We start from the raw sequence: 27779 nt of genomic DNA on the forward strand, positions 1-27779 counted from the left end.
CTTATGTAGGTACTTTACCCTCGCGCCTACTGTAGTAACAAGATAATCGAGTAGTATATGGCTTTACTGTTAATTTTTTGTTCGCATGCACACTAAGGAGTATAAAGAATGATAGAATTATAAAAGGAGCAGTAATTACGTGCAGATGATTATGAGTTTAAGGAAAATATATATGTGTTTCCTTCCTTAATAACTTGAGATGAACAATTAACTTCCTTAATAAGTTGATGTTTTTTTTTATGTTAAAGGTGCGCCCACGATCGTGGATTGGGTAAGGCAGGAATTAAAACAAAACGACACCCGTCTCAATAACGTTTGCAGAAGAACCTAATCGACATTGGATCATGTTCATTGTTTGTCCCCACCCAGTTGGAAGAATGTGCAGGGGTGCGTCATGATGTTTTTCCTCACCGTAAGTTCATGTTGATTACAGTGGAACAGCTTTGTTCCCCGATACCTAACAGTTTATGGATTTTCAAGGTAAAAGTGAAATTATATTGAGCTTGCTCTGAGTCTATCCCTTTAATTGCTTGTCGTCAGGCAGATTGGATACAAACGCTTTTAAATTGTAAAGAATAAAAACCATTTACATAAAACTCAACTTGTGAAGGTTCAGAAAAAAAAGGACTCAGTTTATATTTACACACAAAACATTTAATACCTTATACACAAACCTTAGTCATAAAAAAAAACACTAGCTTTATTTTAATGATTAATAGTTAAACGGTAATATGATATGATATTAGTGTAATTAATTTACGATTATCATAAAATATATAACATAAATTATGTATATTATTAGTGCTTCCGAGACTTTTGGCCCACCTGTTAAACACCTGGGTGAGTGAGTAAGCAGCCAAGCCTTAAAGTTTGACAGAAAGTAAAGTTTTAACTTAAAACATAGGACTTTAAACCAAGATGTATCTCAAACTTAAAACAATTTGAATAAACATACAAATTCATAAAACTTATCTATTTAAAAATGCAAACTTTAACTTTAATAAACTAGTTATGACAATTTTCCTTCATGTAGTATAAAAATATCAACATAAATTCAATAAATAATTATCATAAAATGTACATTCCTGAAACATTAAAATTGTCATTCCTTTAATGAAATAGTCAATTAAAAAACCTAAATCCAACACAAATTGAGCATCACAATTTTAAATAAGCTACAAAACACTTATAAACTTAAAGTCTATCTTTTAATAACATAACGTTTCCAAAAATAAATATTATTATATACATTTATTTTTGATAACCACGTAATTTTTTTCCAAATCCAATATTTTATTCTCTGGTGGCGTTCTCGAAAAATGTATACATAGAATTTAATTCTATGTATACATTTTTCGAAGAAAAATTTTAACTTAAATATCCACTTTAAAACCTTTTGAACCTTATTAGTTTTTAAAACTATATTCGGTGACATTTCCGTTGCTATTGTTGATAACTTTAACATTGGATGTGTTCTGTACGGTGCCGTCCACGTTCTTTTGGGAGCTCGTGGAGCTAACGAAGACCGCGTTCAAAGACTCACCATTCACAGGCTTCATATTCTTCACTGTATTAGGATTTATTGGGGGCTGAAATATTTTTAATTCATATGAATATTATAATAGATTCTCCTGAGATAGTTAATGTAGGTTTTGTCCGTGTTAAATATTTATATGTTTTGGGTTTACTTGTTGTACAGCGCCTACATAAGTGGATTGGCTTTACGTGGCGTTCCAAGCAAAAAGGTACCACTGGTCAGTTTCTTGTATCCGAGATATTTGAGTGAAAAAGGTGAGAAATCAAAAATTTTAATTACTAATTTAATTTTGTAATTTAAATTGATCTTAATGCGAACGGATTTGTTTTTATTTTTCGTTTTTTTTTCCTTTATTTTACATGATCGTATTTAACTATCTGAAGTAACTGATTTAATAGCTTTAACAAATATCACCTAAGTGGTATCTTATCACTTAAAACGCCACATAGGTATAATGTTCTACGGTATATAAAACCTTTTGAATGTAAGTATATACTTATATTTTAATGAAAATTATCAAGTTTATAAGCTAATTTCACTTACAATATTTATTTTAGGAAGCGTAGGCACGGTGAACTCCGTGAATTTGGGAATAGTAATCCTGAAATTGAAAAACATTCATAGATACAAATTTACAAACCACAAGGTTACATAAGAATTTTTTTTCATTATTGTACAATTGTTCAGTTGGTATGATTTCCCACTTTTCTGTAAGTTAATCTCCTTTTGTTTGAATTTCTAGTTATATTTATTTAAGAGTATAAAATTTCACAAAACCTTATGTAATAACTACTTCTTTGTCTGCGTCTATCTAATTTGATAGACCTTAGAAATTATTAAATAAACTAAACGAGACTTATGTAGGTCTCTTTCAACTCCTTCTATTTTGGTAAGTACAAACTAGTTAACTACTTGGTAATTTATTAAATACCTAGTAATGAATTGTATGGCGCTAATGTTGTAGGTAAAAAAGGACCTTGCGGAAAATTATTTTATGCGTAGGTAAATTGTTAAGGCCATTGGGAAATTAAGTAAAAAGTAAAGATCATAAAAAGGCAACATTGACATCACGACTTTCGTACTCGTGATGTGGGGATGACTCAAATATTTTAAAAGTGAGCCTTTTTGAGAATATTTAACAGACTTTCTTAGACGTACGTCTTACGGGGTAAAGAGAACCAAAAGTCTCAAGTCTCAAGTTGAAGGCCACGTTCAGCTAGATGGCTTAATATATGGATCATCATTCATTTAAAATGTTCATTCCTATTTTAAACTAGTTAATAATTGCATTGCCATTCAACGTGGCAACGCTGCCAGCCCTTTGGGCACTTTACCTCGAAACTCTGATCTGCCGGGACTAGCATTTTTGTAAATAAGTTAGTTATGTTAGTTTTATATTTAGGCCTTTTTGTAGATATATCTTTCTGTTTTCTTTATAATTAAAGAAAACTGAAATCAAAATCAAATCAAAATCTACTAGGTTTATATTGAATAAAGACTTTAAGCATTGTTTATTAAAAAAAAATTAATTAAATTGAAATCAATTGCCACCTATTGACTCTGGTAATCATATCCAAAGACAATTTTTGACAATTGATACCAACCTTATTTAAGCAAATAAATATATACATACCCAAAGAAATCAAACTGCGCCATGACATTCACTGGAAATACGAGTATCAAGTTGTATTATAATAAGTAGGCATTTAACAAGAAGATTCTGGCACTCTATTATTGATAAATATTATCACTTAATGATATCACAAAAATATAAAATCTTATATATATTTATATAAGATTTTGTATTTAAGCACTGTTTGAAATAAAGTTTTAAATTTATATAATCTTATAGGAATTTAAAACTTTATTTCAAACAGTGCTGTATTCCGTTAGACAGCAGCAGGACTCAACATAATAAAATAATAAAAACATGACAAATTTAACATGGATAAAATTGTATATTTTAAGTTATTAGTATCACAAGGTATAGATAATACATTTCTTTAATTTTTTTATACTTTATATGAAATAACAAATAAGAGCAAATAATTTAGAACATAACTGGATAAAATACAAATACTTGCCCTTATTGGAGCCGATGCAAGCAGCTATCAAAAATACTAATGAAAAGCTTCTCATATTGTTGTTGTCTCCGTACTGTTAGTTTAAACGCTGGCAAAGTTATGATTCGTACGTGTCTGAAAAGACACGACAATTTTATATTACTTGCTGGAACGCCCTTGACTCATTGTTGTATTCTGATATTGGTAAGTACTTAGGGTAAAATTGTTATCTATTCAACACAAAGTAAACATACATGAACTCCTTCCTATGTCATGGTAATAGTTGCTAAATTGCAATGAATTGGTTGGGAAATATGAATTTCTGACGTGGTCTACTACTCGTACCATCAATAGTTGCAAAGTGAGTGCATTATATCAAAATAAGGTGCGTGTCTAAATGTTAGTTTGTATATTTTATCGAACTGCAAGTACTCTTTTGTGGATTAATCATGATTTTTTTACTCATAAAATACTTAAACCTGATGTAATCTTAGAAACAAAGCCTGTAATTCTGGTTAAGAGCATTGTAAGGCTTAAATATCTCGTCTTTGGGTAAAATACGAATGTCAGGATTTTATACGCTCTGTGTAAAATCCTGATTTTCTCAATCCATATTCAGTCATTCTCAAACTTTTTCTTATTCCTGATGTTCATGTAAATAATAATAATGATATCCATATGACGAGTGAGAAAAAAGGAAATATACGAATGGAAGGAATAAAACAAAAGGATTCATAATATTAATCTATTCATAGCACTTGTGGAATCTCCTGTTTAAATAGCGCACGTCAGCCTTGTTTTTATTAGTTACTGGTCTCAGTTTCCGTAACATTCCCGTTTTTGTTGACGATATCTTGTGTTTCTGCTGTATCTTCAACTACTTTTCCATTTACGACTTTCATACTGCTCGAAGATTTGTGGGACTCGCCTTCGACCTTAGTGTTGTTGTCGTCAGGACGTAAGTTTATGATGTCTTGGGCATCTAACGGTTTCTGAAATACATGAAAAATGGTAAGGGAAACATTGGAAGAAAACCTGCACATTCAGGGGACTATGAACCAATTTGTGTATGGTTCTCCTGCAAATGCTGAGAAGGTCATATGGGAGTCGCTTCCTGTTAAAACCAGGACAAATGCCAGGGGAAAAAGAATACGGAGTGAGTGATATCAAATTAAATAAGTTGCGTAGTTGTGAAAGGTGCCATCACATATAGAAAACTAGATGATAGGTTCCTAATAACTGCTTACCATTGTTGGGAAATCTGGTGTCCATTGCTTTTCCGAGTCCCTGAAATATAAGCTTCATTAGTCAATAAAGATAGTAAAGATAGTTATAAGGAGGTAAAATTTGTAAATTTGATTAATATCTTGGCAGTTCTGCCCGCGATATATTCCGTAAAATTGTAGATTACATAATTTTCTGATGTAGTATTACTGTTGTGTATAAGGTAAAGCTAGTACTGTAAAGGTTCAAACAAATCTACATACATACATACATAAAATCACGCCTCTTTCTTGGAGGGGTAGGCAGAGACTACCTCTTTCCACTTGCCACGATCTCTGCATCTCTCAAACAAATCTACTCAGTAAATTTTTCCATCAAACTGTAAATTATGTGCATTCGTTAAATTGCACACCGACACTCTGACAATGAGGGAAAACGGCGTGAGAAAGCTTATATTTTCTGGCAATCAGATGTGTATCCACATGGGTTGGTTTACCTGCAATGGTAACGCTTCGTAACATGACTTAACAAGTAACGTGGTCATTAGGGCGTCCCGGGCTCCTCTCCAAACAGATAAGGACGAAACTCGGACTAACGCTAAGAGGATGGTGAGTACCTAATGATAAACGGAATGTTGTAAGAGATTGCTCATTTTTTGTGCTCAGGCGATAATTAGCTTTAACGTACTGAACATTTTTGTAACTCAGTTAAGTATAGGTACTTAGGTACTTACGGGAAAGCGTTGTTAAATTCTTGTGCAAACACGTGTACTGAAAACGAGATAAGATATTTTTTACAGTACATTATAATATAAGATATAAAAAAAAACCTGACTCTGAATCAACCAAAAATGCAAATAGTAAAAATTTTAGGGCAACAGGCAAGTTATAATTTACTTATGAATATTTTTTAAAATTGCTCATAGTCTTGAGCTGTTGTTGCATACAATTTGATATGATAATAGAATAACATCTTCAATTATTGTTCACTTGTAAAAACACAGAGATTGCCAAAAGGGCATTACTTTATAGAAATAATTTTTGAAAGTAGTAGATAATCTTAATTAAGGATTATTAATTCACAATCTGTATTCACATGCAAAAACCAATGCTTACAAAAAGGGCTCTTATTTTAAAAGTTTTCAAAGCCACTACCCCTTTTTATGGTATGCTGGTCTTATTTAAAAGACGAACTAAGAAGCAGAAAAAAAGAAATAATTACCGCTAGAAGCACAGATGAAAGCAGCGAGGACAACAAAAACGGCGAATTTGGTCATTTTGAGAAAAAATATTTCCGTACAGATGCAAAGACAAGCCGACGATGATATGATCTGTGAAAAGATTCCAACTATTTTATATTACAAGGTGGTAGGCCTTGACTTATTGTTATCGTGTGATATTGATGAATTGGGGAGCTTCGGCGAAAATGGTACATCAATTGTTATTTGATTCAACTTTGTAGAAGTTGCTTATTCGACTCGTATAATCGAAAGGGTTGTAGAGCCATGGGTCTTGGTGGGTTATACTATTTGTAGCTTTATTATTTTTGTCTCTTACAATATTTATATTTGTCTTCGACAGGTTAAACCCCTTGTTTGACTTAGAACTTTCCACAAGGCGGTCCATGGACACTGACGCAAATGTCAGCGCAGTCAGTGCTAAAAAAGTGGGTCGTATTTACAGCGCCTTGGATTGTTTATTATAATAATGATGTATCATTGAATAGTTTACTCAATAAATACACAAGTCCTATATATGTTGTGACTAGCTTACTTTGTGGCTTTGACCAATAATTAGTGAAATAATTATAAACAAATCTAAAGTAATTCACAGCCCTTCCTTCCTAAATAACCAATGTACTTTGAGTGAATCAGTTACCAATAACGGCTTAAGATCTATAGACTCACTCACTACTCTTTTAAAAATTATCTGTTTAACTATTTTATTTATGCTTTCACGGAATAGTCTGATAAGGTACCGAAAATCTTTATTAATTTTAAAAATAAAGAATCATTAGAGAAAAAAGTCCTGTATTTGCAAGATATTTACTGAATCCATTTTACCCCATCGGGGAGTCGCACTCTTATTTGCACAAAAGGTAACATATTGTTTAAAAATATATGTGACTAATTTTAACAAAAGGGTGATTATTTGTCTTCTATAGCCTTAGTTGTTTGAAGTCAATTTGATGAATGTGATCCATTATTCTTATGTTTGTCTAATTCTAGGAATGTTGGAAGTATGGAAAATTAGGAAAATAATAATGTTGTTGTTGATTTGGCTGAGCACATGCCGTCTGTGTCTGGTTCGATTCGAGTCGGCGTCATAATTAATTCTTTACAAAGATTTGCGTCAATCGAGTGTACACTTACCTATGTTGCTCTTACATCCTATTTTTTGTAATTTAATTATAATTTTGGTCTCAAGTAGTGTATTTCAGAATTGTGCTTTTGTCGATTAAACCTCCATTAGTATATGCAATTAATTAAGCCGCAAACAAACAAATAATGTTGTTTATTTTGTAAATATTTTTGTTTTTATTGGTCCTATACAGGTAAGTACCTAAGTAGTTATTCAAACCTATACTAATATTATAAAGCTGAAGAGTTTGTTTGTTTGTTTGTTTGAACGCGCTAATCTTAGGAACTACTGGTTGAATTTAAAAAATTATTTATGCGTTGAATAGACCATTTATCGACGAAGGCTTATAACTATATATATAACATCACACTGCAACTTTTAGGAGCGAAGAAATAATGTCATCGATGTCAAACACGATTCAAATTTCCTTTTTTCTGTAACCCATCCTACATTACAAAATACAGGATTCCAAAAATATTTTTAAATCCTATCTAAGTATAAAAACATATTTTATCTTCAGCGATACACTCGCAATAGAACTTTTTCCTTTGCATCTTACACTAACTTTCGTTTTTAAGATGTCGCGAGTAAATAACTAGTGAACATAGTTTGTTAGTTGTCCGTTAATTTTAGCTGTAGGTATACGAGTATATATCTCCCAATGAGCCTCGGCGGACGAATCCGTAAGGTGCGCACAGGTTCGAATCCCGGCTCGGCCATGTACCAATTACAATTTTTTCAAGGTTATATACATTAGCTTGAATACTAACCGATACTCTTACGGTGAAGGAGAACATCGTGAGAATACTGGATATGTAATCATGATCGATCCAATACGGACTAGGTTTACCTGCAAAGGTTGCGGAGGTCAGATGGAAGTAGCTTCTTAAATATGATGACTGTTTACTAGATTTCTTTCGTTGCCTCTATCAAAGCCGCTCTGAATCTTATGCCACCGACGCGCGATTTTTGGGAGCCGCCTGAAGTTCGCCTCTGATCCCTCAAGGTCAGAGTACTTAGTATACCGGATCCACTCTAAGGGCTTCAATATTACCTAGAAGATTCCTACGCGCTTTCCCATAAATGGAGCTCTCTCACAGTACATAGTGAACATCCTCGATAACAGCTTCCTCGCAGAAGCACAGCTCCGTGTTGCAGACCTTCATGCGGTGAAGCCTGCCCCTGAAGCAGCCATGCCCTGACAAGATCTGCGAGGTCTCATAATCCGGCTCTATTGAGGTGAACCCGAGTCGAGTCGGGAAGAGAACCCGGGAAAAATTGATATAACTCCCATCAGTCAAATGAAGATTTTTCTTTCTTTATTTCTTTCAGTCGATGCGTCCCAACACGCCTGTCATTATCATAGAAGCAACAATCGCAACTAAGTACTTCGAGTTGCAGCTTCGAGTTCCCAGGCGCTTCGAAATTGTCTAAACTGATGATGTTAATTTACTTGAAAGAGCCGTACGAATGTAACGTTAAAAAAACGTAAAAAATAGATATGACATTCTGCTAAACACCAATTACAATTATAAAAGTACCTTCTAGCTTTAGTCCCGGTTGCATCCTCACCACTCTGGAGAGGAGCCCAGGGTATTCCTTTGACCATAGATCCTGGATTGGATGAGTCACGTATACGAAGCGACTCCTATCTGACTTCCGCAACCTTTGCAGGTAACCCTAACCCGTATTGGATCGATCATGGTTACACATCCAGTTGCCTGAATGTGCAGGTTACCTCACGATGTTTTCCCTCACCGTAAGAGCATCGTTAGTATTCTAACGAATATAAATAACTTCGAAAATAGTCATCGGTACATGGCCGAAGTGAGATTCGAACCTGTGCCTTTCTGCGCAACACGCATTTTATTTGTGCTAATGGCAAAACAGTTAAATTTAGGAACAAATGTAAATAAAGACTATGAAACAGATTTTGTATATTTATTACTACAAAAACATATCAAATGATAAAATTTTATTTATAATACAAGAACTTAACTATTGAATAAACCACAGAAAGTAAAATTACTAGAGATAATAACGGCTAAGCTAATATGGGTTAAAAAGGCAAAAATAAATAGAAGGTCATTTAAAAAGTCCAAAAGATTGTGCAGGAGGATGAAATGAACAATTTTGTCAAATCTAATAGTTCAAAGAAAAATTGTCAACCCTCACTTGCAAATTCACTAAAGTAGCTTAGTAACATACTACTGAGACTATCTTTTATTATATATTATATCAAATAAATTTTCAAAACTATTAAAATAAAAATCTAGTTAATTTCTTAAACATCTAAGTTTCCTTTAACACTGGTCGACATTACAAAGTGCTGTAAGTAATTAAGGCTTCCATTATTTATTTTATTCCTCATTTTGGTGTTCAGCCTCCTCGGTCTGGTTTTCTGGGTCATTTCTGAATTCAACCAATTCTTTATCAGTGTTTCCATTCACATTGACCATATCGCTGCTTCCCCCGCTGTTGCTAACAACACCATCAATATTAGACGTTTCAACATGTGACGAATGAGAAACCGCTACGTAATTTTCACCGTCTGCTGGCTTGTAGTTCATATCAATTGGCTTGAAAGTTATTGGGTCGAATGTGATTGGCTCAAAAGTTATTGGCTTGAATGTGATTGGCTTGAATGGCTTGAAAACAATAGGTTTGAAAGTAATCGGCTCAAATGTTACTGGGTCGGGTATCTGTAAAGATTTTATAGTAATAATTGCTTCCTTATTTAGTTCGTTTTTCTATCTTTATCCGATACTGGGGAGACCATCAACTGTCAAGAGCCTCGAAAAGACTTAAAAGCTTCGTTCTACTTGATGGCTCAATGATGTAAATAATTAAAATACACCTATTCAGGCGATCATCGCCTGAAAGTGTGTATTTTAATTCAAAGCCTTTTTCTTGATTGACTTTTACAATTTTCACAAAAAGAGAAGTACCTGGCACACTGGAAATAGTCCCTTAAGCGCTTTTTACGACATCCATAAGTTGATAACTAAACTTTTTAAACTTAAATTATAATCGATAAGTTAAAATTGTAACATCTCATTACCGCTCTAAAATCTTTTCAGGGCAGGCGGAAGAGTTTAAAAGTTATTTTTAATAAAATATTTAACCTCCATCTATATAGAATACTTACCTTTGGCATCTGAAAGTGAGGCTGAAACAATAGAAAATTTAAATAAAGTCATTATTTTAATTTCCGTAACTTAAGGTTTCTAATGAGTAGTTAGAAATCGCGTTCAATGTGATGTTCCAGGTTTCTGTAAGTGGGATATATACAAACAATATAAGTATTTTTCTTTACGAGGTAAACAGAGCCAACGGTCCCGAAAAGGTGTGTGACACGTTCAGATGTGTGGCATAGTAATAGAATTGAGATTCTAATAGTGACAGGTTTTTTTTCTAACACAATAATATCAATTTAATTAATTCGCATTTGATTCCATTGAATATAGGTAGTATTTTGTTTCTTTTGCATTCTAAAAACATGAAATAAAAGGGTTGTTCGGGAAAGATTAAACAGTTAAAGTGAACGTTCGACTTTGTGTTGATTGTTTTCAAAATTATCATTTACCTTTTCGCTAGAGATCGCCAAACTGTAAATAATTATGAAAATTAGTAAACAACTAAAATAATTTATAGGTCTGCATCATACTAATCAGAATTTCAAACTATAATACACTAATTTTCTTACCGTTGGAAACCTGAAACAATCGAAAGATTTAAATTAAAAAAAAATAATTGACATGTCATGTGCTTAATAAGAAAATTGGTGTCTTTTACATCAATTTTGTTTGCTCTACAATTGAAATTGTTAATGCATTCAAAGATACTCACACAAAAGGATCTTCGATATTTGGAGGATTTTTTCCCACTGAAACATAAAAATTAAGAAAATCGTAAAATTAAAATTTTTAATTAAAAGTTTTTAATATATTATAATTACTAATAATTACTAATAACTACTTGTTTCTTGTACATGTAGAACAGAATGTTTTACCTTATAAATATATATAAAATAAATATAAATATGTACAGGACAAATTACACAGATTGGGTAAGCCTCGAAGTAAGTTCGAGGCTTGTGTTACGAGATACTAACTCAACGATACTATATTTTATAATAAATACTTATATGGATAATCATCCAAGACCCAGACACATCAGAAAAAAGTTATTTTCTCATCATTCCCTGGCTGGAATTCGAACCCAAAACCTCCGTCGTCACAGACACGCGTACTACCGCTGCGCCACAGAGGCCGTTATTATATAATTAACTTACTTAATTTTTCCCAGGCCAGTAAATACTATTAGTATGGTTAGTTTTATTTTGTTTTGTCCTAATGATTTGTAATTATGGGTATGTATTTCAGTACTTTTGATTAATCTAAGATAAAGTTTGTCGTATGAGTAAGGTAAATATTGATATTGATTTTAAATTATTCTTAACCAATGATACTTTTATTGGTTAAGAACAATATAAAATCTTACTTTGTAGTATAAAAATATTTCTTTTTTAAATACTCGTACCTTTTGTCTCCTTCACTTCACCATTATCATTAACGACAAAAGTGGTCCCGCCAGTCTTGACAATATTGCCGTCCTTGTCTACACTTACACCACTCACAGACTTGACAGAAACACCATTGAAGACCTGCCCAGGCGCAGGTTTGGTGTTCTTAATGTCTGCTGGTGACGGTATGTTTATAGGAACGAAGTTTGGTTGGAAATGCTGGAATCCTTGGTTCAGATCAGGGACATACAGAGGAGGGGGTTGGGGAAGAGGTGGGAGTTGTCCAAAACCGGGTAAGGGAGGAGGCTGAGGCAGTGGAGGAACATACATCTGTAAATAATTTGTTTGATAATAAACATCACAAAGACGAAATCTACATGAGTGCAATTTTTTTTTATTATGCCTTTTCTATTCTACAAGTACTAATTTTATTAATCCAATCTGTGCAATTCTATTAATTAACATAAAAGATGATATGCTATTCACAAACAATATATCTAGAACTTTATATATAACACGACAAAATTATCTAAGTTTTGTGATATATGTATTAGTTATCTTACCCTTTTGTATCTGAAAATAGGAAACAAACAAAATTATAGGCGATTTTGAAAGTACAAATGATTTTTGTTGGTATTTCTAAGTTATTAAATCTTTTCTTCTTCAGAAAATGCGGTATGACTACGTATAGTAAAGTGAGCTCAGGAGAAAGCTGTACCATTTCGCCTTGATTGGTGTATGGGAGATAAGTCTAGCTATCTGTCACGCTTTCATGTCTAAACTTCTGATTTTGATCATTTCATCTGGACAACCATCCTTTGGTAACATCTACTGGCCATTTTTTTAAAGAAGTATGTTTGTGGTAAACGTTGACTGGAAGAAATCCCATTAGGGATAAGTCCGCCATTGTACATATTCTTCTAAATCCAATTACTGTTTTGTAATTTGTTATAATTATTTTTATGTGCCATAAAGAGTTTACAAACAAACAAACTAACGTATAATAATATTTAAAGAAGTTCATTTTTAATCCTTGTTCAAGGAGTACGATATAGACATGTAGGTAGACTACTGAGCAAACAAAATGAACTTACCCCTGTGGTGCATCGCTTTCTTCATCTACCCACACGTAGTCGGCTGAAGAATAAAATTAATAAAAGAATCAGTGCATCTATTCATCTATTTTATCTTTTTTTTATCATAATTAAGGAAAATTGTTCGCTGTACAATATACAGTTATTCTTATTTCTTGCTTCAAGTATAACTTAGAAAATTTACCTTCAGAGTGTTTGAGTACCAATAAAATGTAACTTATATTTAAAAGTTTGCTTTTTGTACAGCAAATTCTATGAAAGATTTATTTCTATGCAATCGGGGTACTAAAGAAGCTAGAGGCTAATATGTCACCTGAATTCCCATGAATGTGACCATAATGTGAAGTCCAATGGAAACTGTTTGCAGTATGCATTATGAATTACATTCCTTACAAACTTTAACACTTCGTGAAATTAACACGTCTTGTCTCAGTTAATTAATTATTCGAATTACAAGTTGTGAAATAATTGAGTTCATTTATATCGAATATCACTTTTTACTTGTTTGCACAAATGGACAACTGCGCGTTTATGTTGATGATATCATATTGTTATTCCTATTTAATTCGATGTCATTTGTTCGCCAGAACTAAGATCTGGATTGTTGAATGCGGTCGTGTGTGAACAATTTAATAGTGACTACAAAACAGTTATTACTGCAATAATAGCGCAAAATAATAGTCATGATATTTAAGACAAAGAAGGAACAGATTGATTTATCAATCATACCAACTTACAAAATTCCATCTAAAATTAATCTCTTGAAATCTAGTAGCTTCACAAATTTTTCTAGTATAATTAACCTTTATTTTAAATGTTCACCAAGTTGTAATTACCTACTTACCATTGGTGACAGCGATGAACGAAAAGATAAGGAGTATGGTTGGCGCCATTTTATGGCGATGTTTATTTGTTCGTTACTTTTTTCGTGACTTTAAAGTTTTTTCAAGTACTGTCGAAAATACACTGGGGTTTGGCTCACAAAATGCTTATTTAAATACATATTATTCATTACTTATTGTCTTTGGACACCAAGCTGTTCAAATAGTGAGACGAATGGCTGTTTCGCGCGAAAAATGTATTGAAGCAGTTTGATATGCCATGTCGATAACAAAACGTTTTGGTACAGTCACGTTTTTGTGATAAATATAGACTGCATTGGAGATGTACACGTATACGACACTTAGTTTTTTTCTGAACAATTTAACCTGAAAATGTCTACTTTAGGTATACTTATTTCAACTTAAGGAAGGTGCTCAATCAAAAATATTTTTGGAATTTGCTATTAATAACAGACGCAGACTAAATAAACAATTAATAACACAACGAATCAATTTAATCCATGGAAAGTAGTAAATACAAAAAAAAATGGAGTTTGACAAAGATCATGTAATAGATCAGGTCATGAATTAGTTGCCTCGAAGTTAATCGAAGTTACTATTGCTACGATATATCAATGTATATATAAGACAAAATAAAAATGATTTTTTTTAGTAAGTAAGTAAAGTACACGAAAAGACTGAAAAACAGAATGCAATTTTTATTTTTTTTGACACGGATACATTTTAGATTACAATACGTTTCAGTTGTCATTTTTTTCAGCTGAAGTATTCTGTGGGTCATCTTGATTTACAAATTCAACCGCTTCTCGATCAGTTTCTCCATTGAGATTGACCATATCGTTGCTGCCCCCGCTGTTGCTAACCACTCCGTTGATGTTAGATGACTCGCTGTGTGTTGAATGAGATACCGCCACGAAGTTCTCACCGTCAGCTGGTTTGTAATTCATGTCTATAGGCTTGAATGTTATGGGCTCGAATGGCTTGAAAACATGAGGTTTGAAAACGTGGGGCTTCCTTTTAATTTTAACTGGTTCGGGAATCTGAAATATTAGATTGGTTTTGTTCAAATTATACTCTACACGGGAATTAAGGTATGATTCAATTATTATGAAGATGTTAACAATAACAATGTTACAAATGTTATTACATTATTCTGACTTTGATGTATTTATTCTAATAAGGGTTTCGTGAGAATGGTGTGAATGGCTGAATGAATGTTTCTGGATTAACTTGGTTCTTTAGGTGCATTGAATGAGCTGAAATTGTTATTGAATAAATATTTGGCTACAATAATGTCAAAAAGTATATGTCTGAAAAAAATTATCTGTCTTGTCTGTCAAACTTTTATTATATAATCTCATACCAATACACCAAATCTTACCGATGGATAGCTGAAACAAGAAAAATTAATTTAAAATATTGGCCTATTTTGCATAGATGTTAAAAATCGAAACTTGTTTCAAAATATAATCGCCTAAAAACAATATTCGTAAAAAAAAATTGATTTTATGAAGATAATAAGTCATTAATATAAAATCTCTTAATATCGAAACAACTTACACGATGGGGTCTTCAATATTTGGCGGATTTTTTCCAACTGAAACCAAAATATTTATTATAAGTCAAGTTTTAGTCCGTCGAATGAGAGTACAATACACGTAAACTTACTTTTCAATCTAAAAGTTCATAAAAGGATACTAAATCTTTTCATTTATAAAACCAGTTAAAAGAAAAGTTACCTTTAGTTTCCTTCACTTCTCCGTTATCATTGACAACAATAGTTGTCCCACCAGTTTTGACCGTATTGCCGTCCTTGTCTTTATCAAAACCACGTGTAGATTTCAATGAAACTCCACTGAAAACTTGACCAGGTTCCGGTTTGATATTTTTAATGTCTGCTGGGGATGGTATATTTACAGAAGCGAAGGGTGAGGGAAAATGTTGGAAGCCTTGGCTGAAATCTCGAACGTATAGGGGAGGTGGTTGAGGAAGGGGAGGGAGGTAACCAAATCCGGGTAGAGGAGGAGGCTGCATTAAAGGAGGAGTATACATCTGAAAATAAAGTATGAGCACTGAGTTGCTTAAAGGTATAAATAATGAATCACTTCTACTAGATCGAACTATCTATTAAATAAGAAATTGTAATCGTCTGTAGTATCAGATTGCCTTACCCTTTTGTATCTGAAAAAAAAAAACAAAATAATATAAAAGCAAATAATTATAAAGAGTTATAAAATCTAATGGTAACTGTACTCTAAAATATTCTTTTGTGATGTTTAAACTACATATATTTTTTAATTCTCAATTCTATCATTAAGTCATACAATTCCAGTGTTTTCGAGACTTTTGAATCTATCTTATATTTAGAATTCTTTTATAGCCAATAGTAATTTTAGAACTTACCCTGGAGGAGCTGGTGCTTCTTCTTCGTCATCCACCCACACATAGCCAGCTAAAACAAACAGATAATGAGTAGAAAAAGTTACCTTTCTGATACAAATCTTTTTAGATCAATCACCTGTTTTTTTAATATTTTTGTAAATATATATTTATTTTTAGAGCTATCTTACGTAATAGTTTCACTTTTTTTCTTATTTACGTTACGTGGAAACCTTAAATAATATTAGAAAATTAAATAAGTACTTACTACATTCTATTAGTATTTTTAAGAAGACGTTTAGGACCATCTTCAGTAATTTAGTATCAACGTTGCCTATTTTAATTTTATATTAAACTATTCAGAAAAACACCTTCTTAAAAACTATTTATATTAATTAAGTTCTTACCATTTACAAAGGAGACTAAAGAAATGATAAGGATTATTATAGACGCCATTTTGTGGCGTATTAATTCTCTTTTTTGTTAATTCTTCTGATAATTATAAAAGTTTCTCATGAACTGTCGAAAAACCACTGGAGTATAGTGTACCAGATACCCATATAAATACATAATTATTCATTACTTGTTGTTCAACCACCAAGCTGTTCAAATAGAAACACTGAATGTTCCGCGCTTCTGGGAAAAGTTAATGAAAAGAGATAGGTAACTAGTAATTATGACAATAATTTATTAATCATTATTAGCTTGGTGTATAATTACTCACTCACCAAAGAATATATATTAAATTTTATGTTAAATAATCAATTTAAAAAACTTTACGAGTCTCATGTGCGTAGGAACTGAAAATTAGCATGAAGGTATGTTCCTTAACAAATGTACGGGAACAATAAGAGAGGATGTCTCTAAAAATTACACGGAAACGGGAAATAAAGGACTTTTACGTATTATTAACCATTAGCGGAGCAGCGGGCATCATACAATTTTAAAAAATCTACGTTTGACAGATATTGCAATTCAGACTGAAATATTTTGCAGTATCTGATCATATTCTATCACTTGATCGAATAACTAACTTTTTAGCTGGTTTTAATTGTGTTAATCATGATCAAAAATATAATGTCATCATTTTTAATTCAGTTTGATTGAAACGTATGAAATTTTAGAACAAATGTATAGATAAACTATTTCGGGCGTAGACAATGTTGCCAACCGTACCAATACTGGATTTCAACCGGACGCAGATTTGAGGTCAGTGTACCAACCGCAAGCGAGATGCGTTATTTTGTATAACTATTGCAATTAACTCTGTGACACACATAATATGCATAAATGGATGCATGACGTGAGCAAATTCATGTATCCGATTCTTAAAAAATCTTCTAATAAAGGAGATATTACCTTTTGGTCGGAATTCGGATCTTAAGATCTGTATTTCACCTTTGAAACAAAAATATAGGACATGATAAAATCTGTAACTTGCTATTTCACTGACTCACTTAAAAAAAACCCTCATTACATTCATGCTTATGACTAGAATACGAATGATATTTAACCTTACTCTAAGTAGTAGTACCTATACAATACTAACTCAATGGATTGTTTAGTCACATGAATCACTTTATGGAATCTGTTCTGAAACTGTTTGTTCATGTGTACATACATATAAGATAGAGTACGACCGCGACCCACTCTCTCTCTCTCTCTCTCTCATCTTTGCGCATTCCCAGGTATTCCCTTAACCATAAGGCTTCGAGGCCTGGGGTCCGCTTTCCGGCATTTATCATTGTCATATCTAGAACCCTCCGGTCTATCACTATTATAGTATGCCTTAGTATTCAACAAGCCTATTATCATGTTAATAATATTGTATCACAGCTCAGCGTCAATGCGGATCCCACAAGGAATTCGGACATTGGATTTCCCAACATTTTATTGAATCAAATGGCTATATTGTTTCCGAACCAATATTAGATAACCTATCAATATATACATAAATGAAATGATATCATTTGTTTTTAATATCAATCAACTAGTTTTGGCACGCTGCATCGCCCTCGTAAAATCTGTCCTTTGACCCCACGCCAACTCTAATATCCAAAATTCAGGAAGAACAGTTCCGTGGTTTAACTTTGAAAACATATGAGAAAAAGTCATGATCGTATATATATATGTATGTAAGTGCATTTAAATGATGTGTATGACAAGTCAGTGATGAGTGCGTAACCCTGACACGACACGCGTGACCCCGGGCCCGTGATCGTCACATACAGACCGTCAAGTTCACTGAACGATACCTATTACAAAATATTACGTATTCTATTACCACATGCGCAAGGGCAGATTTTATGTTCTATGTTTGACATTGAAAAGGACTGAAGTAACAGAAATCAGCTTTCTGTGATTGTGTGATGTTAGATCACAGCTTTTAATCGCCTCCTACGACATCTGTAGTTGGTAATGGAGTGGTCCTTTACTATGTTGGAAAACATTTTATTGGAAACAACTTATAAATGGCTATTCATCAAATTGGTAATTGTAAACTTTATCTATATAAGGTTTATAATGTACTGATATGTAATAGCGTATAAATATCACTGGTTTTATGCCAATATTTTTTTAATTTATAGTATAAAAGACATCAACGCATTCTTATGATATGCTCACCAAAAAAGTGAAGAATAATGTATTCATTTTATTGTCTGAATGTAAGTTTAGCAATTCATTATATAACAAGACTATTATCATGTTAATAATATTGTATCACAGCTCAGCGTCAAAGCGGATCCCACAAGGAATTCGGACATTGGATTTCCCAACCTCTTATAAACCTCCATTATCCGTGTCAAACAATAAGACAGTTAACTGCATAAGGAAAGTTAACGACTGGAGGGGGAAGCAGGCTCCTCAGGACGTCGTCTCCACCGCGGCGCAGTGGATTTTCTGAAGGCTGCGGCGCGGGCCGCATGCCAACATCGCAGTTGACCTCGCCCGACCCTATTAAAACAAGATACATCGACAACTCGACATAGTATCTCCTTTATTCCCAACCATGAAGTTCCTCCTATGTTGTTTCTTTATCGCGACACTCGCGAAGGTGGCGCTACCGGCGCCCGCGGACGGGTTTGTGTTCCCTGACGACGTGCGGAGCGGGAAGAAATTGGAGCCCATTATAACGCCACCAGTTTTGCCTGTTTTGGAACATTTGGAGCGAGATCCTTCTACGTTGATCAACGAGCCAGCGAAGCGAACGTTTCCTAGTCCAGTGAAGCCCAGGTTCTTTGGGGGTGGGTTTAACGTGGCGCCTTCGGGAAATGGGGGGCTGACGGCCAGTGTGAGCAGCAGTGGTAGTGCCGGCAGTGCCAGTCATTCCGCTTCACAATCTTTCTCTTTCGGATTTAACGAAGGATTTGGAGCATCGCAGTCGGCGAGCCAATCGTCGTCTTTTGGATTTGGAGGGTAAGGTTTCTCGGTGTTAGGTTATACCTTACTTTAGATAAAAATATTACTATTACAGCTCATTTTTTTTTAGTTCTTCTTGAATTTTATTTACCTAGTCGTTGTTCACTCACGAGTTCAATTAATACAACTGGTTTTCATAAAAGGTGTGATCACTAAAAATATTACTATTACATCTACAATTTGTAACTGACATACTATATCACAAAGAAATAAACTTTAACATTATACCAAGTCTGTACGTTTACTGATTGCTGAAATTGTTTCTCAGATTAGTAAATGTTAAACTTATACGAAAAATTTATATACAATACTTTTACTGATATTTATCTTTAAAAGAGAAAAAATATTAAGTGACTGACATATGTATTAACACATTATACTATATTAGAACATACTACAGTGGAACTGCACGCAAACTCTTTTAGTTCATATTTTTATACATACATATACTGAGTCTAGGACGTTTATATAAATAAGTATTTATTATAAAATATAGTATCGCGGAGTTCGTCACTAGTAACACAAGTCTTGAACTTACTTCGAAGCTAACTCAATCTGTGTTATCTGTCTTGTATATATTTATTTATAAATATAAAAACTAGTTCTGTACAATGGATAAATATACAATATTAAATAATAAATTTGATGCAAATTCATCGGGAAGTAACTGTCAATAGCACAAAAATTAATTATGCTTAAAAAATGCGAAGTCAATTTTGTAATGTCTAGGAAGTTGAATTTTACTTCTTTGGTTATTCAAATGACAGCCATGAGATTCAGAAGATATCGGTTTAACGAACCTATCTTGAACTATTGAAGGACGATCTGATGAAAGGTCAGATTAAAAATGTATGAGCTTAATGAAATTTTGATGAATGTATATTCTTCATAGCTTTGGGCTAGCAACCCATCACTTACTTTTTTCGATCCTAGTCTATAAATTAAAAAACTTTGGTTACAACGACAGGCTGGTTCATATTACTCAAATCATACTTTATGCAAATGATTGAAAGATTTTTGTATAAGACACATACCTACTCGATCTAAAAAAAACGTTATCTAACTTATAAAGTTTACTGTACACGCAAGAATCGTCCCACGACGATCTTAATGTTGGTCAAACCCATTTTGGAGCCAACTACATACGTGTTATGCAAATTGATGTTAATATATTGTTGATATACTTGCTCCCTTATTAGCGGATTTTGCATAATGTATCGTTGCGTCAGATTGAAATCCGGATAAATGTTTAGATCTTTAATAATAATTGGAACCATTCCATGTGCATTTTTCGTCTAGTTAAACATTTAACTCTTGTAATTATTGGATCTGCCCACTCCGTAAGATATAAAGATCGTAATCGGAATATCATTCTAATGACACTGTTGTAGGTACTCGTAATCTACATTTCATTTTCGACATTATGTACCTGTATAAGTACACAAGCCTTCCAAAATTATAAAAGCTACAAGAAGTAAGTTCGTAGTAGGCCACTCAAATATTTCCATTCTCACTCTCCTTCTATATTTGTTTAGTCAACGTTTTTATTCATTTACTTTCATTCATCCTCTCCACATGAGCAAACAATCAAACATTTACTTTTCTATTCCTCTCACTATATCTCTTTTTACATCACAACATTCTCTTATCTCACTGTTTCTTTGTCTGTGTGTAATGAATTCACGCTGTTCCTATGTGTGTGTAATGTATCAATAAGTAAAATTCAAATTTTAATATTAAATAAATTAATTAAAATTTCCAGGTTCAGCGGCAGCCAAGCTAGCAGTCAATCAGCTTCGTTCAGCGGCCCTGGGGGCTCCGCGTCCGGGGCGGCTTCGTCTGCTTCGTCCGTCGCGGGCAGCTTCGGGTCCGGAAGTCAGAGTGCTTCGCAAAGCTTCGGCTTCAACTCCGCTTTAGGAGGTTTTGGACAGTCTGAGGTAAATATTGTCGTGTTTTTATCATTATTGAAAACTTATTCTGTTTAAACGACTTGCCAAGTAGTATTAAGTTACTATCATATCATAATAATCAATGAACCAAAATCTGGCCAGTGTGATGAGGATGTAAACCAAACCTTCTGACAGCTTTGGTATGATGACAATATAGATGTGGACGTCACTTTGTCGACAACTTTGCGCATGCTACGGTATGACCTACCTCCTTATACATCCTCATGGAAAACTGCAACAATAGGAATACAATAGTTTCTGATAAGAGTGAAATCATATTAAGGAATATTAATATACGTATATATATATATCGTATATAAATATATATATTTATATACGAGCAAAATTTACAAAATATATTCTGTGTTACAAATAACAACAACCCTTGCCTAACTTTCTGGTATAAAAGACCTATGAATGTGCTGAAGCGATAGATGGGGCAAATTAAGAAAGCAATTGGAAATCTCTGCCTACCCCTCCGTTAAAGAGGCATTTATATTAACATACATTCTTACATATAATCACATCTATATCCCTTGCGGGGTAGACAGAGCCATCAGTCTTGAAAGACAGATAGGCCACATTATTTCAAATAGAATTCAGATTCAAATAGTAACAGGTTGCTAGCCCATCGCCATATATACATATATACTCTTTGTAAAGATAAGTAAATAAATAGACACAATTTCTACATTTCAGCCGACATACGACAACGTTGCCTTCGACGTGAGACACCGAGGCGTTCCCAACTTCCCGTTCCCAGGGTTCCTAGGACGAGGCAAGAGCGTGGGAGCGGCTTCCTTCAGGAAAGGACCTACTACTAAGGGCGCTGACGATTTCGTATCAGTCTTCATATCTAACTAGTCGTACCAGTGCATGTATTTTTATTTATTGTGAGATTTAAGTGTGAAGGATCATATCCTATAAAATGTAGTCACTGACAGAACTGGATGATAACTGAAAACAGGAATTTGTAACGTTTATTTATTTTTATAGTGTGTGACTACATGTCTACATAGAGTGTTTAAAAATATGTGAATGTCATACTCGTAGAAATCACAATAATATTGTCCGATATTATTCCCATTTGGGTTAAACTAAATGTATGGTGACAAGTATAAAGATGTCGTCTCTGCATACTCCACCCCGAAAGAGGCGTGATTTTATCTATTACTAGAGGCCGCCCGCGACTTTGTCCACGTAGAATCAATCCCACGGGAACTCCGGGATAAAAAGTAGCCTATAGGTTATTCTGGGTCTTCACCTACCTACAAACCAAATTTCATCGTAGTCGGTTTAGTAGTTTTTGCGTGAAAGAGTAACAAACATCCATACTGACATCCCGACATGCTCACAAACTTTCGAATTTATAATATTAGTAAGATTACTGCGATTTTTGTGGTCAGTTAGTTCAGAAATTGCCTTAACACTTTTCTAGTAACTCCAAGGGAGGAAGAGAAAGCTTCTTTTCAGGCATCAATTTACATAAATAATGTTATAAACGGACATAATTATAAATTGTAAATGGAGAAAGCAGTGGCGAAACAGTAAATTGAAACAGCCAAAGTTAGATATAATAATTTTATTATTCATCACAAATTACTTCGATGTCGTTAAACATCAAGTCATCACTAGATTTAAGGTAAAAATTTAACTTTATAAAAACTGTAACGAGTTATTAAAACATAGACTTTCTTCGCATATACTCATAAGATAACATCTCGATAACGATTAATATTTTGATAAACTTTTCATATGAATTTTCAAATTTGGGTGTGGCGCCGAAAGGGTTTCTTCATACTTGAGACATATAAAAGTGCTGTCTTATTATAGCCATCAAAAATTGAACTTAGAATAAGTAAATTACTTCTCACAATGAGCAATACTCATAATTAGTTTTTTAGAATAAAAGAAATAAAGAAAGACACCAAAAAAGAAATATATTGTTGCAAACTCACATTGACTGAGTGCTCATTTGACAATGTGCACAATATTATTCTATTTATAAAATGTTTTGAGTATGATGATATAATCCAGATCTCTTAAACATACTCATCATTTAGCTCGCTCAATTTTAAAATGTGTTCAGTATGAAACAATGATATTAATTATTTTTCATGTACGTATAACGACATTATTATATATAACATGATTATACCTTATTATTATTGATTTACCTAAAATTAAATCTAAAGTCCATCTTTATAAGTATTGAAATAAAGTTAAACAATCTTGATATGTTTATTTGTTAAAACAGTTTGAAAAAAAAAGCTTCATGAAATATGACTGTTGTAATGAACTTTTTATTAAGTATACTTTATTTTATAAATGTATTTTTCAACAAAAAGACCTATTAAAGTTGGTTTATCTTCATTTAGTGAAAAAAATTTACTACGAGTACGCAGCTTAACTGACTTGGCGAAGGTAGTTAAAAGTAGTCTTATTATTTATTTAATATCAATTACGATACGACTTACAATACAAAGTAATTTATAATTTGTAGCATAAAATTATTAAGTTAAAAAGTGTTTCATTTTAACAACAACAACGGTGTGTACAAATTATGTACTTATGTACTACATATAATTTTTTTAACAACTTTCCGCGTAAGCAACTCTTACAATTTTCTAAGGAAGGTGACAAGAATATCATTCATCCCGCAAAAATATACTGTTCTACTAGAATTAGCTCGCCTGTTTCTCAAAAAAATAGCAAACATTTAACCTTTAAATTTTTACATAGCAATGTCTATGATCATTGAAATATTTTAAAACTTGTTTCAAGCACCTCATAATGAACATTCTCCATGTAGAAATATATGGTCTCCGTTCTCTTCAAAACACAGGAAACTGAATTTTGTTTTTGATAATCTGACTTTTAAAATTCTTTGATAACGTAAGGGAAAGATTGATGAATGTGGTTGTAGTCTCTGCCACCCCGGGAAAGAGGCGTTATTATTTCATGTACATTTTCGTAGTCAACTAGTACTGCAGTGACTGATGTTATAATTTACAATCTAAACCGCATTTTAGCTACAAATGTGAAAATGTTTTGAAAGGTTGGTGGCTCAAAATGGACCAAGGCGTGCCTCAATTATTTCTCATGTTATTTTAAATGATGATATCAAAATCTGGTATACATATAAATTTAAGACCTTGTTGTACTCATATTATGCAAACAAAATTATTTAAATTGAATTTGAAAAAAATCTCTAATAAGAGTGTGAGAGAGAGTGAAGAGAGAGTGTTATTTGTAGCTTTAGAATAGGACCGATCCAGAACATTTATTTCTCAAGAATGTCTTAAAAGGCGATTAAAGGAATATGCGAATTCAGGCCACTGCAATTGTGACCATGGTCCAATATAGGTTAGGTTCCCCTGCAGAAGTTGGGGAGGTCAGACGGAAGACGCTACATCTCAATACCACCAATAACATGGTCAAAAGGTGCATCCCAGGTTTCTGTCTATAGAAAGGTGAGGATATAACCGGGATTAATTCTAGGAGGAAGAAGAAGAATTTGAAATCGGGAGGAACCACCATACGATCAAAATTGACATTGTAGTTGCTAAATAAAATAAAATAATTTTGGCACGTGTTTGTATGTTACAATCTGGCAACTTGTAGACGGGTTGCGTGAAACCGGTTAGTTTCTTCTCCGCTTGAAATATCTGATTCAAGACTTTTATTTATTAACTCGATCGTTCACCTGGCACCTGCTTTAGGTAGCAACCAAATATACTTTAAGCCGTCTTAGTTTTCGGCAGATAGTAGTTAAGACCACCACATTTGTAAGTGTATGTAGATAGAAGATTAAAAGCTAATTAAAATAAATTAATTAATAAAAATAACAACACTGTTACATATGTATATCACAACATGTAGTCTTTCGTTGCAATATTTTAGGGGATGTGGAATCAGAAAAAAAGAAATAAAGTATTTTATGGAAGCATAAAATAAAAGTAAACATAACTTAAAAATCTTATTCTTACTTATATGCTACCAAGAAGGTTTATGTCATGACATGGTCATGACGCTGGTTTTCTAAAAAGGCGAATAAGGGATAGGCTTTTAAACTTGGGATTCTTCTTTTAGGCGATGGGCTAGCAATCTGTCACTATGTGAATCTCAATTCTATCTTTAAGCCAAATAGCTGAACATGGCCTATCAGTCTTTTCAAGACTGTTTGCTCTGTTTACACCGCAAGGGATATAAACGTGATTATATGTATGTATGTAAATCAATAAAAATGACCGCTGGGATTGCAGATAACAATAAGGTTAAAAATACAGGCATTAGTTATCAAGTTGGGAATTTTGTAAAAATGCCTTAAAGTTTTGCTTAAATATCTTAGCGGATTTTAATTGGGGGCGGTATATCATTAAATAGGTAGCTAAAAATGTAACGAAGTGCAGTACGATGAAAATAATCATTGGTGTATTTACAATTTAGTATTACACAGTGTATTATAAGATCGCGATTATATGATCATATACAAAGTTAATTAATTAATAAAACAACGTAATGAATATACAACTTATAAAATTATATTAATCGCTGCAAATCATTCATTAATCTATTTCAGATATTTTTTTTCAGTACAATGTGCGCAATTTTTATGAGAAAAACGTTGTAATCAGTTATAGGAAACGACAATGCGACAGGTTGTCGGCATGTAAACCAATGATCAATAACAATAAAGTGCAAATGAGGATCAGGATATTCCGTTGAGTCATAAGACAATAGCACTGACTGCGAATGATCATTAATTCGATGTTATGTATGCTGTGGGATACATTTTTGATTACGACGACGACGTCAAAATAGGAGTATGGAAAGAGATAAAAAATTTACTAATCTGTAATGATTTTAAAAAGATGTTAGATGATGCGTTTGTGCAGCGTGCTTGACTGTTATTAAATGATAAATAAAATAAAGTATTGCATTTGAAAAATAAGCAAATTATATTAATTAATTGCAATTATTTTAAGCTTGATAATCGGTAGTATCACAGAATATTATATTATTCTAGATAAGGCATAATTATACATAAGTATATCTAGTGATATACTTACGTATAATTTATTATTTCTTTTTATGTAGTTCATACAATTGTTTTATTTTCCTGGCGATTTATTATTTAATTATTAAATATTAATTTGTCTTTTCACGTGAATATGTTGATTTAACAATGGCCATATTTTTCAAAACCTTGAAAAAAAATTGCAAATAATCAATAGATGTACATAATTTTAAACTATTTTGGCCGTATTCAGGGTTAACTGCCAGACATGCTAATTCAACTATTATATTAATATCAATTCGGATCACACTTAAATAAAACATTCCATTTGGGTTGATTCTGTCGTAAAGATCGTTTGTAACATCCAAATCAAAATTTTCCAAAATGATAAAATTCCTTGTTTTATTTATACTGATCTCTTCAGTAACCAGTTGGCAAGTTTTTCCTTTAGAAAATCCGGATAAAATAGCATCTACTTCATCGTTCACCACCAAAAGTATAGTGGCACCATTAGAACCAGTAAAAAAAATCAATATAAAACCTACAGAATCATTTAAAATATCTGAAATACCAAGAATATCAGGGAATTCCAATGAACTATCAAGAGACCTGCTCCCGCCGTTCCCACCAAAGGTAAGATGTTTTGTCAAATATTATAGTAATTTATGATTGATTATCTACACGATCTGTTTTGACTAAAAACTAATGCTAGAAGTAAGTTAATTATTGGAAGGAGAATTGGTACTTTATGTAGCAACTTACATGTGATGAAGAAACATTTGATTCTATGAGTTTAAATACCTTCAGTTTATTTTCATGTAGGTATTCATAGACTCATGAGGATGTGGTTTGCCTTCGTCATTTTATGAATAACATCAGCATGTCTTGGCACTCCATTTGATTAAAATCTCTTATATTCCCTTCACTAATCAGTAATGATTTAAAATTACCATAAATATTTTTTTAATTTATACATAAGTAGGTACATAAGGACAATAAATATGCATTTCATGACAATAAAGTGTGGTTACGTTACACTTTGCCAAATATTTTCGCAAAGAAAATAGAATATTTTGTTAATAGTTAAAAATGATTACTTTTATTATGTGAGTCCAAAAGAGTTCACAAAAAACATATAACTCCTACTTTATTGTGTTCAGCAAAATCACCCATTACACACATTATATATACAAAAATAATAAAAATTATTGCATCTAGAATTAGCGTGCGTGAACTGTAGTAATAAATTAAAAGCATAAGGAAATAATAAAAGTACTTACTTATACGACACAAATTACGCCAATTCTTAGTAATCTGATTTTCACACGAAGTTTTTCAAATAGTTTTCCTCCTGTCAGTAATTTGC

General features: G+C 32.8%; 4 protein-coding genes across 4 annotated transcripts; 1 reads left to right on the plus strand and 3 right to left on the minus strand.

The window, feature by feature from the left end:
- Nucleotides 1-667: 667 nt before the first annotated feature.
- On the minus strand, nt 668-4269 carry LOC106133479 (uncharacterized). The gene is made up of 4 exons (XM_013333212.2): nt 3622-4269; nt 3171-3201; nt 2081-2138; nt 668-1589 (listed from the first exon to the last, which is right to left on the minus strand). The coding sequence occupies exons 1-4, from the start codon at nt 3674-3676 to the stop codon at nt 1407-1409; spliced, it is 327 nt and encodes a 108-aa protein (XP_013188666.1). The 5' UTR covers nt 3677-4269; the 3' UTR covers nt 668-1406.
- A 62-nt stretch (nt 4270-4331) lies between these two features.
- Nucleotides 4332-6182, minus strand: LOC132901751 (uncharacterized). The gene is made up of 4 exons (XM_013333213.2): nt 6046-6182; nt 5558-5594; nt 4848-4887; nt 4332-4592 (listed from the first exon to the last, which is right to left on the minus strand). The coding sequence occupies exons 1-4, from the start codon at nt 6098-6100 to the stop codon at nt 4404-4406; spliced, it is 321 nt and encodes a 106-aa protein (XP_013188667.1). The 5' UTR covers nt 6101-6182; the 3' UTR covers nt 4332-4403.
- Nucleotides 6183-9104: 2922 nt separating this feature from the next.
- On the minus strand, nt 9105-16589 carry LOC106133523 (uncharacterized). The gene is given in 15 exon segments (XM_060948639.1): nt 9105-9886; nt 10333-10353; nt 10771-10792; nt 11034-11070; nt 11727-12039; nt 12273-12282; nt 12804-12846; nt 13648-13702; nt 14437-14685; nt 15009-15036; nt 15206-15242; nt 15385-15772; nt 15775-15826; nt 16049-16097; nt 16432-16589. Coding segments are annotated over 15 exon segments (1695 nt in total). The 5' UTR covers nt 16481-16589; the 3' UTR covers nt 9105-9544.
- Nucleotides 16590-18899: 2310 nt separating this feature from the next.
- Nucleotides 18900-23884, plus strand: LOC106133476 (nuclear pore complex protein Nup214). The gene is made up of 3 exons (XM_013333207.2): nt 18900-19441; nt 21207-21381; nt 22093-23884. The coding sequence occupies exons 1-3, from the start codon at nt 19035-19037 to the stop codon at nt 22255-22257; spliced, it is 747 nt and encodes a 248-aa protein (XP_013188661.2). The 5' UTR covers nt 18900-19034; the 3' UTR covers nt 22258-23884.
- The last annotated feature ends 3895 nt before the right edge of the window (nt 23885-27779 follow it).

Source organism: Amyelois transitella, chromosome 3 (genome assembly GCF_032362555.1).
Source record: "Amyelois transitella isolate CPQ chromosome 3, ilAmyTran1.1, whole genome shotgun sequence".
Taxonomy (NCBI): domain Eukaryota; kingdom Metazoa; phylum Arthropoda; class Insecta; order Lepidoptera; family Pyralidae; genus Amyelois; species Amyelois transitella.

Coding starts and splice junctions, on each gene's coding strand:
- LOC132901751 (XM_013333213.2), bottom strand. CDS start 6,100: ATGACCAAATTCGCCGTTTTTGTTGTCCTCGCTGCTTTCATCTGTGCT. Junction 5,595..6,045: donor TTTCATCTGTGCTTCTAGCG/GTAATTATTTCT, acceptor TCTCGTTTTCAG/TACACGTGTTTGCACAAGAA. Junction 4,888..5,557: donor GAATTTAACAACGCTTTCCC/GTAAGTACCTAA, acceptor CTTATATTTCAG/GGACTCGGAAAAGCAATGGA.
- LOC106133476 (XM_013333207.2), top strand. CDS start 19,035: ATGAAGTTCCTCCTATGTTGTTTCTTTATCGCGACACTCGCGAAGGTG. Junction 19,442..21,206: donor TCGTCTTTTGGATTTGGAGG/GTAAGGTTTCTC, acceptor TAAAATTTCCAG/GTTCAGCGGCAGCCAAGCTA. Junction 21,382..22,092: donor GAGGTTTTGGACAGTCTGAG/GTAAATATTGTC, acceptor TCTACATTTCAG/CCGACATACGACAACGTTGC.
- LOC106133479 (XM_013333212.2), bottom strand. CDS start 3,676: ATGAGAAGCTTTTCATTAGTATTTTTGATAGCTGCTTGCATCGGCTCC. Junction 3,202..3,621: donor TTGCATCGGCTCCAATAAGG/GCAAGTATTTGT, acceptor TCGTATTTCCAG/TGAATGTCATGGCGCAGTTT. Junction 1,590..2,080: donor CGCTTCCTAAAATAAATATT/GTAAGTGAAATT, acceptor AAAATATTTCAG/CCCCCAATAAATCCTAATAC.